We start from the raw sequence: 12,935 nt of genomic DNA, 5'->3' as shown, positions 1-12,935 counted from the left end.
GTACATCCTACCGGCCTTACAACCGCAGACCACGTGTAACTACACCAGCCCAGATGTGTTGCACTGCGTGAGGCAAATGGTGGTCACACCAGATACTGACTGGTTTTCAGACCCCCTCGGACCCCCAATACAGTAAAACTGCACATTTTAGAGTGGCCTTTTATTGTGGCCAGCCTAAGGCACACCTGTGCAATAATCATGCTTAGATCTTTGAGTTCGGCTCATGAAAAATGGAGGCAAAAACAAAAGTGTTGCGTTTATAATTTTGTTAAGTGTATGATTGGGTATAAACAGGCATCCACAAAAGTCCCAGTCTTTTCAAGCAAAGATAGGTTGTGGATTACCTCTTTCCGACAAACGTAATGTAATAATTATCAAAACATTCAAAATTAACACTTCTCAACGCAAGACTTCAAAGAATATAAATCTTTCACCATCTACCGTACATAATACGGTACATAATGGGGGGAGATGTGGCCTAATGGTTAGAGAGTAACTGGTTAGACTTGTAACCCGAAGGTTGTGGGTTCGAGTCTTAGGTCCGGCAGGGATTCATGAGATGTTACTAATGTACAGTGCTCTCTTCCATCCTCCATACCACGACTGAGGACTGAGGTGAGAAATCTGTTTGAGCCATGAGATGTTACTGCATGAGAAACCATCATCAACCAAATATAAACATCTTCTCACCAGTGACTGTTCATGATTAGTTTTGTTGTGAAGCTCCTTCTACACAGTTAGCAGGTGTGTGGCTTCTCTCTGTTGTGAATTCTCTTGTGCCTGTTAAAGCTTCCATGCCGAGTGAAACGGATTCCACACTGAAGGCATGAGTAAGGCTTCTCGCCAGTGTGGACGCTCATGTGGCTTTTAAGGGTTCCTTTTACTGAAAAACATTTTCCACACTGTTGACAGGTGAAAGGCTTCTCTCCAGTGTGAATCCTCATGTGGACTTTAAGGTTTCCATGTTCAATGAAATATTTTCCACACTGTTGGCAAACGAAAGGCTTCTCTCCATCATGAATCCTCATGTGGACTTTAAGGTTTCCATGTTGAGTGAAACTCTTTCCACACTGTTGGCAGGTAAAAGGCTTCTCTCCTGTGTGAATTCTTATGTGGGCTTTAAGAGTTTGTCTGTGTGTAAAGCTCCTTCCACATTGAGGGCAGGTGTAAGACTGCTCTCCAGTGTGGATTCTCATGTGGCTTTTAAGGCCTCCTCTTCGAATGAAACTACTTCCACACAGTGCACAGGTGTAAGGCCTCTCTCCAGCGTGAATTTTCATGTGCCTGGTTAGGCTTTCTTTTCGACTGAAAGTATATCCACACAGTTTGCAGATGTAAGGCCTCTCTCCAGTGTGAATCCTCATGTGGATTTTAAGGATTCCTTGTTGATCGAAACTCTGTCCACACTCTTGGCAGGTGAAATTGTTTCTAGTTCCAGTCTTTTGAGCTTTTTTTTGTGAGCGAGTCTTTCCAGTCTGTGGGCAACTAAATGATGTTTGTCCAGTTATGAAATCATGTTTCTTATACTGATCTGTATCTTGCATTACATTTAGTTCTTCATTTTCCTCTTTCAGCGGCATCATGTCTAGGATGAAAAGAGACAGATGCAAGTTAACCCTTGTTTAAAAGCAGTAAGCAACAATAGCTGAACCTGCCATAAATGTCTAAAACTGGGGTGTCAAACTCAGCTTTTGCAGTCCTGCGTAGTTTAACTTCAACCTTACCAAAACCCACACCACCTACTGTACCTTTCGTTTTCAAGTAATGAAAACCTTAATTCAGGTGTGTTCAGTTAGAGTAAAAACTAAACTCTGTAGGGCTGCGAGTTTGACATTCCTGGTCTAAAACGTTAAAAGAATATTTTCCTTTCTACGAGGTTCAGTTTTGCAGAGAAACTGTATTTGTGAACAATATCAGTCAGGATTTAAGCCCAATTTTAACATGGAAACTTTGCTCTCTCCTAGAGCTGTAATATCTTTAAAAACATAGACCACAGAATTCACTTTGATAGTTTGAGAATTGTGTAAGCACTTATGGACAAGAGTTAAGATTTATTTCTTATCTCTTTGACTGCTACCACTTTGTTAAAAAAAAAAAACCATCTCATCAGAAATAAGTATGGAGTGCCACAGGGCTCAGTATTAGGTCTTCTGTTTCTCATGTATATATAGGTCCTTTGAGAGACATTATCATTAGATTTCACTATCATGCCAGTAACACACAGTTTTAGTATTTCTTCACAACCTGAAGAAACAACACAGTTCTCCAAGTTAACAGGTGTATTGAAAATATAAAATGTGGGATGGCTAGTAATTTACTTGCAATTAATTATTTCTTAATTTTCAATTCTGGTTTTGTAGAACAGCCTTCTTGCGTGCTAGAAGTGCTGCAGGGTCAACAAATAAGTCCTAGTTTGTTTAAAATACAGTGGCTAAAGAGCTTATGACACACTGGGCCTCATTTACGAAATGAACATACGATCAAATCTCACGTCTGGTCTTAGATCGTGTACACAAGGTTTTTTTACCCTGAACTTGTGTTCAGCATATAAATCTGGTGGAGAATTGTAGAATGACAGCATTTTGTTCATTTAGGTTATTTTCCTGACCAACAACCAAAACTCATTAGTCAATCACTGACCAGTAAGATTAGAATGACTTTTTTTTTTTTCGTTTTATTCAGGGCTTTAGTTTTATATGCATGAATAGCATAAATAGCAGACCATGAGGATACACACATCGTCACATCACACACCTGCAGACCTTCTGTGAATGGAGAAAAAAACAACAATTAATTCTATAAAAGGAATAAAATAAATAGAACCACACAAAATACGGAACAGGCTATAACATATTTAACAGATTAACAAAAGGGGGGAAAAAACTATGTATAGGCTATGCTCGTTTTTGTGCCATTCTTAATGCATTTTATTTCTTTTCTTTATATCTTCATTTGATTTAATCCATCTGATCGCACAGGTGCTTCACGCACACACAAACAACACTAGTGATAGCCAGAGTTAGGTATAATGCGTTACACAGTAAAGGCTGATTCATACTTCTGCTTCGGACCTTTGCCGTAGCCTTTACGCCGTAGGCTATGCATCAGTTTTCATTTATACTTCTGTCCAGTACACATGCAAACCGCTAGTCTGCATGTGTCCACGATAGGGTTGTGCCAATAGACGTAGTATCGTGTATCGACGATAGCAGATGTCTCTGTCGATCGTCAAGATGATATTAGGCTCATTCTCCTATTAATGTATTAAATTATACTAATTTTTTTTTTTTTTTTTTTTGGCGGCCTATTATAATTCGGCTGTCAAACTGCCCAGCTATTTCACTTCAGCACCGCATTTCACACACACACACGCGCAAATGAGGATCAGAGCCTGTAGCCGGTGAAGAAGTCTCCAACCACAAAGACGTACATCGTCTGCAGATATAAGGTATTTCATTGCACTTTAACAAGTAATCTGAACGGCCTATATATGTACAATATTTTAAACGAGCCATCACTAACTGAGTTTAATGCCACAGTTATGTTAGAACGCATCTCATTCTTGTTTCTGTGGCAGTGCGTTGGGCTCGTCATGGGGTGCTGTATGACTGATGCATCCATTCAATTGAACTTTACTCCAAATATATGAACTTACCTGTTTTAAATACTTTATATTTAACGTGTTCATTTATGTCCAATATTAGTGTTAAACTGTTGGACTTTAAATGAAATCTACTATTGATTTTCACCGTTGACCGATTTTGCAGAACATTTAGACTGATAACAAATGCGGCAAATTTGTCACAGGACACGCGGTATGACAGTTGCGTCCGACTATATATGAACTAGCTGTTTTAAATACAGTATTTTTATATTTAATGTTAGTTTATCAGTATGTTTGAAAGTATTTTTTTTTTTTTTGATTATTGGTGGATTTCCATAGGCTCTCTTTCGCGCACCTGCGCGGTTTAAAACACCAAAATAGTTCACGTGCTGACAATATGACGATTTGAAAAATTAACACATATCCCCAAAACAAGTAAACGCACACATACCAAATAAAAAAACAAAAAACTAACAATAAGAAAAAACAACTCCAATAAACATTAAAGCAATGAGATGGCGGCAATGGTGTAACCTGCAGTAACCACGACAAAAGCCGAAGAAAAAGTGGCTCTTCGGAGATCACGGCAGATCAACATTGTTTGTCGTGGGCAACTACTGATGTATAAACAACAATGGAACAAGAGAAGATGGCATTCTTTTCATCTCCACAAGGACTTGTATCACGTCAGATCAACATTGTTTGTCATGGGCAACTACTGATGTATAATACTATGTAGTATAATAAATGATAAGACACTTGCTCTTTGCTTTGTTTTATTTTATAGTAACATGATTTATATTAAAATGACCAATCACAATATATTGAAGTGCACATAAACACACCAAAAACTCAAGTACATACGGAAGGAGAGGTTCTAGCAGGCCAATCACAGCGCTTGCTGTCCGCGTAGAATTGACGCACTTGGTTACTGAAGCCCTGCGACTGCCAAGAAAAGCTTCCAAATCCTCAGTACTCATCTTGCTGGATCTGTCTGCTGCTTTTGACACCGTTAATCACCAGATTCTCCTGTCCACCCTCAGAAAGATGGGCCTCTATGGAACTGCACTCCTGTGGTTTAAGTCCTACCTGTCTGATAGATCCTTCAGGGTGTCTTGGAGGGGTGAAGTTTCTAAGTCACAACAACTTGCTACTGGGGTTCCTCAAGGCTCAGTACTTGGACCACTTCTCTTCTCCATCTACATGATGTCATTAGGATCAGTCATTCAGAAGCATGGCTTTTTCCAATCACTGCTACGCTGATGACACTCAACTCTACTTCTCATTCCCTCCAGATGACCTGACGGTAGCTGCTCGCATTGAAGCCTGTCTGACACATCTCTAGCTGGATGAAGGACCATCACCTTCAGCTCAACCTTACTAAGACTGAACTGCTGGTGGTTCCAGCTAACCCATCGTTTCATCACAAATACTCTATACAGCTGGGGTTCGTCAACCATAAACTCCTTCCAGGACAGCCAGAAACCTAGGAGTTGTGATGGATCATCAGTTAAGCTTCACAGACCATATTGCTACAACGACCCGGTCCTGCAGATTTGCCTTATACAACATTAGGAAGATTAGACCCTTCCTGTCAGAGCAAGCCACCCAACTTCTCGTCCAAGCACTTGTTCTCTCCAGACTGGACTATTGTAATGCTCTCCTGGCAGGCCTTCCTGCATGTTACTATCAAGCCTCTACAACTGATCCAGAATGCAGCAGCGAGGGTTGTCTTCAATGAGCCCAAAACAGCTCATGTTACTCCTCTCCTCATCAGGTTACACTGGCTACCAGTAGCCGCTCGCATCAAATTCAAGGTACTGATGCTTGCCTACAAGACGACCACTGACACGGCACCAACATACCTAAGCTCACTAGTTCAATCTTATGTGCCCTCCAGAAGTTTGCGCCTCCTCCCATCCATTCTGCTGGCTAACGTTCAGTCACTGGACAACAAACTCTGCGAACTGCGGGCACGTATCTCATACCAATGAGAAACAAGGGACTGCTGCATTATTTGCCTCACAGAAACCTGGATGTCTGCAGTGGTTCCAGACTCAGCCATCGAGCTTACGGGGTTCTACGTGCACCGCTCGGACAGAACGAAAGAGCTCACAGGGAAAAGCAGAGGTGGGGGAGTTTGTTTCTTTATCAACAAATCGTGGTGTGATGAAAGGAACCCTCAGCCCGCTCCTGTACTCCCTGTACACACATGACTGTACAGCCACACACAGCTCCAACGTCATCATCAAATTCACTGATGACACAACGATGATAGGCCTGATCTCCCACAACGATGAGACGGCCTACAGAGAGGAGGTGAGCACCCTGACTAAATGGTGTCAGGAGAACCACCTCTCACTCGACATCGACAAGACCAAGGAGCTGGTGGTGGATTTCAGGAGACAGAGCAGAGAACACACATCACCATCAACAAGAAACCTGTGGAGCGGGTAAACAGCTTCAAGTTCCTCGGTGTTAACATCAGTGAGGATCTCACCTGATCTACACACACTGATGCAGTGCTGAAGAAGGCACATCAACGCCTCTTTTTCCTGAGACGGCTGATGAAGTTTGGAATGAGCCCCAGCATCCTCAGATCATTCTACACTTGCACTATAGAGAGCATCCTGACAGGCTGCATCACTGCCTGGTTTTGAAAACAGCACCGCTGGCAACCGCAAAGCTCTGAAAAGGGTCGTGCGAACTGCCAGCCACATTGTTGGAGGTGAGCTTCCCTCCCTCCAGGACATCTACACCAGGCGGTGTATAAGGAAATCCCGGAGGATCATCAATGACTCCAGCCATCCTTCCCACAGACTGCTCCCTCTGCTGGCCCTCAGGAAGACGTCTCCGCAGCATCCGATCCCGCACTAGCCGACTGAGGGATAGCTTTTTCCCTCAGGCTATCCGACTTATGAACAGTCTGAACTAATACACCCTACAGCATACTCCACAATAAGGTATGCCACACACTGCACTTTAACTTTAACAGTTCAACACCGAACTATTAATACAATAATCTACCTGCTACCACTGGATTCCATCCAATGCACATCAATAACATTCTGTATCCAGCCCACGTACACTCTGTTGCACCTTAGCATATTCTCAAGCGTATATATGTCTACATAATGTAAAACATATTCAAAAACATCACTCATTTCTGTAGAGCTGGACATTTTAATCAGGATCAGATGAGTGAGTTCAGCTTTGTGAATGAAAACCAACCTGTGTGTGTCTCAGTATCTTCATATTTGACTCTGAATGTGTCTTCAATCTTCATCTCTTCTCTCTCCTCTTTAATAAACTCCATCTTTATAACAGTGTGTGTCTCAGTCTCTTCAACAGGAGCCTCTCTGTGTTTAAGATCAATAATAAAAACACACTGAGGCATTCGTGCTTTACATTGTGTATACTGATTTTCAGAATAGTTTAAGAGATTAAACTCTCATGAGGATAAGTGCTATGGCTTGTAAAGGCTGTGTTCACACGTGTGTGTGTGTGTGTGTGTGTGTGTGTGTGTTGTGTCGTCACAGCGTGCGCTGATTCGAGTCACTGAATCACTTCACGAAGCGACTGACTCACTGACTCGCGCTTTAGAAAAGTTCAGATGCACTGAATGATTTATATCTATTCAAAACCTTTAAATGCTTTAAAGGCACAAACCTTTCTTCCTCCGAATCACATCAGATGCGGGAGCGCGGCGCAGCCCTGTGACGTCACACCACACAACCAAAATAAAAGTCCCGTTCACACGCTGATCTCTAAAATCTCTCTCTCTCTCTATATAACACAATACGAACAGCTACTATAAAAGTTATAATAGTACAGTTATCAAGCAATACATGAAAAGTCCATGTATGAAAATTAGTGCTGGGCAATGATCAGTCGTGATTAATCGCATCCAAAATAAGTTTGTGTTTACATAATGTGTGTTTGTACGGTGTATAAATAAAATACAAACACATGCATGAGATATTTTGTGTTTAATAAAAGTTCTATGTTTCATAAATAGGCTAAAGTGAGTTTGACGCTGTATTTCGTTGTTGCATTCGCTGAATTGCCGCTAATTCGATTAATTGCGCATGGTGCTTTTTGTGAATTTTTATTTTAAATTTATTTATTTAATAATCATTGCACAGCACTTATTAAAATGCTTAGCTAACTTAGCTAGGACGATGGGAATGAGCATTTCTTTAGTATCTACCTTGGGTTTGTATCCATCACATGCATGAAATCGTTCACCTTTAGCTTATTTGTGTAATACTTTAATCACAAAAGAATCGCAAACAATCCTGAAAGATCCTTGCATTGCATTGTAATAGAGCTGGTCACAGTGCTGGGGAAAGTTACTTTTAAAAGCAATTCATGACAACATTGCATTACTCTTTAAAATATAAGCAATTTGAATAAATTAAAAATAATACATAATAATGAATAAAGTGTATTTAAATATGTATTTCACCTATAATAATTCTTCCCTTCTTCCCAGAATAAAACAGGACTTTTATTCTGGTTGGGCACCGTGACGTCACAAGGCTGCGGCGCGCTCGGTGTTTGTTATGATTCGACTTAAGAACGGTTTGGGTTTTAAGCGTTTAAATGAATGCAACACGTTCAAGCTATTTTACAGGTTTAGCAAACGATGTAAAGTGGCGTCGTTATTACTGAATGTAAGATTGTAATACTTTATCTAACGATGCGTCTCGTTTCGCTCGCTGTATCGTCGGTCAGTTTATACACTCAGTCACTGGCAAAGCTGAATGAGACGCTCCCAGAGGCTTAGTGTGCAGTTATTTATTTTTCTGCTAATTATTCTCTTAAACACACAGAGATCCACGTGACACTCTATTATGAAGATGTCGTGTATTAAAGCGGAGAGTGAAGACATAAGGATTGAGGAAGTGTTCAGTCTGAAACGTGAAGAGACTGAGGAAGATACAGGTTGGTTTTCACTCACTCATTCGATCCTTATTAACCCCTTAACTGTCACCCCCCATTTATTTTTAAAAATAGGCATTAAAGTGCACTATCCAAACTTAAATTGTTGTATTTTATGAACACTTTGGAATATAGACCTAAGGTTGGTCTCTTTTTAAAGAAGAAAATTAGCAGATTTTGGCAAAAGTAGAATTTTTTCAAAAAATTTAAAGTTTCAAAAAGTTATAGAAGTTTAAATGTACTGTAAATAAAATGCGCTATATTCATTTTATTTTATTTTATTTTATTTATTATAAATATTTTACATAACAGGTTTTACTCTAAAATTGGTATAAAATTAAAGCCTTGTGCCTAAATAAGTTATGTTCCAAATTTGAAGTTGATATGAAAAAAATTGAGGTTCCTGTGAGATTTTATTTAGGATGTCATACCACAAACAGCCACCGGGAGCCATCAAAACTCCTGTGAATTTTGTTTAATGAATTTTTCCCTAGATTTCTCTGTCAATTTTACTTCAATACTCAAAATAACCACCAGATATGGAATCCTGAGACTCAGACCTTTCCAATGATATGTTTGTTGCCAAGATTATAAAAAGTTTTGATTCTAAAAGACCGTAATGCTTTTTGTAATATGACACTTGACACCGCCCACTAAGGGGGAGGAGACCGCCATAAGATTTTAAAATACGATTTCCATGGTAACACAATGTCCGATTTCAAAATGGTTTTCACAGGATGAATCTTGGGCTTCTAAGCTTTCAAATGATATATAATTTATGATGATTACCAAAAGATTTTATAGAGTAAAAGGACAACAACAAAAAAAAAAAGAGCGCCAAGCGTCCCACAGGTGGGACGGTGACAGTTAAGGGGTTAAAAAGTCCAGCGATACAGTTACGTAAATGTAATATGTTTTTATTATTTTCTTGCGTGGCTGGATGGACAATAAACACTTTATTTCCATTCGCCGAAATAAAAACAAAGGCGGTGAAATGCAGTTGCCATTAACACTTGCTGTAAAGCATGAGTGACTGATCGATTTGTCCAGAAAGAATGATTAATTCTCACTTCAGAGCTTTTTTTTGTATGTTGTCATACTGTATAGGTCTGCGTATACAAGACAAACTGCAACCCGGATGGCTTTCACATGGTGATCTGATGATTTTATATTGTGATCAATCTACTTTTCAAGCGGTTTGTAGATATCATGATCTTTTATTTCCTCATAATAATGTTAAAACCACAGCAGTGACTGGCCAAATTAAATCACACATCTTTAATGTATGGTGACATATTTGAGAAACAGTTCAACATGAGCTAGCAGTAGGGCTGTATGATGAATCAAAGTTTAGAAATTACTTCAGCAATATCATATTTGATATTTTTAATACACTCTGTTAACTTGGAAATCTCTGTTTCTTCAAGCTGAGAGGAAATCCAAACCTGTGTGTCACTGGTGTAACAGTAATATCTAATTATAATAGCCGTGTTTCCACTGTCGGGCCAAAAGCGGGCGTGCTAGTGCGTGCCAGGGCCAGTCACGTTTCCACTGTCACTTCCGGGGCTTGATCGTGCCTCGTCGGGGCTTCCTCGGGGTCAACGGCCAGGGTTTTTTTGGCCCGACAAAAACCTTGGGCCAAAGTGGGCCAGCTGGGGCTAGAGGAGTGGTTATGAACAAAGGCCGAGTTTCTCCGCGTCTGGAGAGTGTCAGCGCCGTTCATTTCATAAAGATAACAGCTATAACACCAGCATTAAACACTTTTTAAAATAAGCTGAGCTCAAAACTCACTTTCAGTCAGCAGCGAGTGTTTGAAATAACTCGATCCAATGTGGATTATAATCACCATAAAAGGCAGAAATATTTACAAGCGATGCAAAAGACTATGCACGCTAGGTATTAACGTTACTATAGTAAACATGGTAAATGCGACCGTTTGAAGAAATCATAAAAATACAAATTCTCTATCACAATCATGTATTTATTTAGTAACATATTTTATCTGTCATAAGTCTCGTCTCGAGAGTTTAGTTCCGCGTAGCCTATGTCATAAAAATATAACAATGTTTTTTGTTCAGGAACTTTTATAAAAATATAGAAATGATTAGTCTTTCTAAATGTGATGTATATAGGCTATTGTGACTACAAATAAACAGAAACAGACTCGACTGAATAAGCAGGCTATGTTCATAAGGCTTTATTTCTGTGTGACTAATTTTCAATCCTGATAAATGAATTCATTATGATTAATGTATCACTTATTATAGTAAAACATTCGATGCTTTTGTATTTAAATATTTAACAAAGCATGCAAACAAAAGGCCGCTGTTATCGTGTTCGTTTTTGTGATAGCGCTAGTTCCAGCGATTTATTTCTTAGTTTTCTGATAACTTCTCTTTGTTGGTGAAATGATGGGGTTGTGTGACGTTGTTCCTGAGAGGTGTGTAAAGGGTGGCTTTTAGTGACGCGCAGCGGAGCTTCTGGCCCAACGGTGGAAACACAGCACTATTTTGGCCTCGGTGCTACAGGTCCGAGGCTAATAGCCCCACCCGGCCCGTTTTAAGCCCTGGCTCGCACTGGCCCAACAGAGGAAAACCGGCTAATGTCTCTGAGGGAAAACATATATAAGGAGAAAAGCAGAGGGCCCAATACCGAGCCTTGCGGCACTCCATATTTGTGTTTGATGACTCTCTTCATTTACACAAACAAAGTGGTCATAATCATATTAGGACATGAACCATATTGATTTCCTGTCCACAAATGCCTATGTAGCTCTCAAGATATCCATGAGAATGTTGTGATCTATGCATAGCTCTGGAAAAATATAACTTAAGTTAGCACAGTTTCTGTTTTACAGTGGGGCTTAGATCCTGACTGGTGTTGTTCACAAATACAATTTTTCATCATTGTTGAAAGGACGATATTTAAAAAAAATAAAATAAAAAACAAACATATATATATATATATATATATATATATATATATATATATATATATATATATATATATATATATATATTAGACCAGGGATGTCACAAACCTGCAGACTTTAGCTCCAACTCTAATCAAATCAAGGTCTTCCAAATTACTTGAAAACTACAAGCAGGTTGGATCTAAACTCAAAACTAAAAATGGCAGGGTCATCTTCAGGGTTTAACTTGTATTTGTCTCTTTTCATTCTAGAACCGATGGTGCTGATAGAGGAGAGTAAAGATCGGTATAAGAATCATGAATTCAGTACTGAAGAAAAATCTTTTAGTTGTTCACAGACTGAGACTTCCTCACAAAAAAAACCTAAAAGGGACTCGGATTAGAAAACGCGTGATCTGCTCAGAGTGTGGAAAGTGGATAAGCAATCAGAGAAACCTTACCGTCCACATGAGGACTCACACTGGAGAGAAGCCTTTCACCTGCCCTCAGTGTGGAAACCGGTTCAGTCAGCAGGGAAGCTTTGATAGACACATGAGAGTTCACAGCGGAGAGAAGCCTTACAGCTGTGAACTGTGTGGAAAGAGCTTCACTGCACAGATCAACCTTGACTACCACATGAACAGTCACACTGGTGAAAAGCCGTTTTCATGCGATCAGTGTGGAAAGCGCTTCAGACATAAAGCAACCGTTAAAAATCACAAGAAGATTCATTCGAGACAGGAGCGTTTTTATAGTGGTCAGTGTGGACTGAGTTTCACAGACGCAAGTCACCTTAAGAGTCACGTAACAACTCACGCTGGAGAGAAGCCGAACATGTGCGATCACTGTGGAAAGGGTTTCGTAAACAAAAAGGACTCTCAAGGTTCACATGATAATTCACACAGGAGAGAGGCCTTTCGCCTGCCTCGAGTGTGGACAGAGATTCAAACTGAAAGCCTCCCTTCAGACTCACATGAGCGTTCACAGTGAAGAAAGGGCCTTTCACCTGCCCAATGTGTGGAAAGAGATGCAAACTCAAGGGAAACCTTAGGCTGCACATGAGGCTTCACACTGGAGAGAAGCCTTAAATGTGTATCCAGTGCGAAAGTATTTAGAGCTGCATCCATGTTTCCTCTTCTTCATTTGCACATTTTGACTGTCACCATCTATTTCATGCACAAAACATGGATAGACTAAAATAGGTAAACGTCAATATATAAATAAAATGTGTGGGCCAGGTGGGGCCCCAGTGGGCAAACTCTCAGCAACTCTTGGCTGTTACAGTTTTTCTCTTTGTTTTGGAAGTGTTCTTGTCCAGGTACAGTACTGATTGGCTCCTGTCCTGATCCACCCTGCTTTGACTCTCTCATTTCATGCATCCTTCACCCCTAGACAGGGTGTATCATGGACTTTCTGTGGGCCAAATCTGTGGGATGTGGGCACATTTTGGGCTGACTGTGGGTCCTAGTGTGGGCCA

The 12,935-nt window shown here is 40.2% G+C and overlaps 2 protein-coding genes and 1 long non-coding RNA gene across 3 annotated transcripts; 1 reads left to right on the top strand and 2 right to left on the bottom strand.

The window, feature by feature from the left end:
• Positions 1–577: 577 nt before the first annotated feature.
• On the bottom strand, positions 578–1,277 carry LOC122140719 (zinc finger protein 120-like). The gene has a single exon (XM_042745431.1). The coding sequence runs from the start codon at positions 1,194–1,196 to the stop codon at positions 738–740; it is 459 nt and encodes a 152-aa protein (XP_042601365.1). The 5' UTR covers positions 1,197–1,277; the 3' UTR covers positions 578–737.
• Positions 1,278–1,324: 47 nt separating this feature from the next.
• LOC122140723 lies at positions 1,325–7,343 on the bottom strand. The gene is made up of 3 exons (XR_006157313.1): positions 7,274–7,343; positions 6,836–6,963; positions 1,325–1,585 (listed from the first exon to the last, which is right to left on the bottom strand). It is a non-coding gene; the product is annotated as an uncharacterized LOC122140723 (long non-coding RNA).
• Positions 7,344–8,124: 781 nt separating this feature from the next.
• On the top strand, positions 8,125–12,509 carry LOC122141056 (gastrula zinc finger protein XlCGF7.1-like). The gene is made up of 4 exons (XM_042746915.1): positions 8,125–8,551; positions 9,656–9,744; positions 11,732–12,219; positions 12,332–12,509. The coding sequence occupies exons 3-4, from the start codon at positions 11,777–11,779 to the stop codon at positions 12,507–12,509; spliced, it is 621 nt and encodes a 206-aa protein (XP_042602849.1). The 5' UTR covers positions 8,125–8,551; positions 9,656–9,744; positions 11,732–11,776.
• The last annotated feature ends 426 nt before the right edge of the window (positions 12,510–12,935 follow it).

Source organism: Cyprinus carpio, chromosome A4 (genome assembly GCF_018340385.1).
Source record: "Cyprinus carpio isolate SPL01 chromosome A4, ASM1834038v1, whole genome shotgun sequence".
Taxonomy (NCBI): Eukaryota; Metazoa; Chordata; class Actinopteri; order Cypriniformes; family Cyprinidae; genus Cyprinus; species Cyprinus carpio.
Note: the sequence above shows the minus strand (reverse complement) of the source record. Positions and strands in the feature narration are given on the sequence as shown.

Coding starts and splice junctions, on each gene's coding strand:
- LOC122140719 (XM_042745431.1), bottom strand. CDS start 1,196: ATGAGAATCCACACTGGAGAGCAGTCTTACACCTGCCCTCAATGTGGA.
- LOC122141056 (XM_042746915.1), top strand. CDS start 11,777: ATGAATTCAGTACTGAAGAAAAATCTTTTAGTTGTTCACAGACTGAGA. Junction 12,220..12,331: donor GAGCGTTTTTATAGTGGTCA/GTGTGGACTGAG, acceptor GTAAACAAAAAG/GACTCTCAAGGTTCACATGA.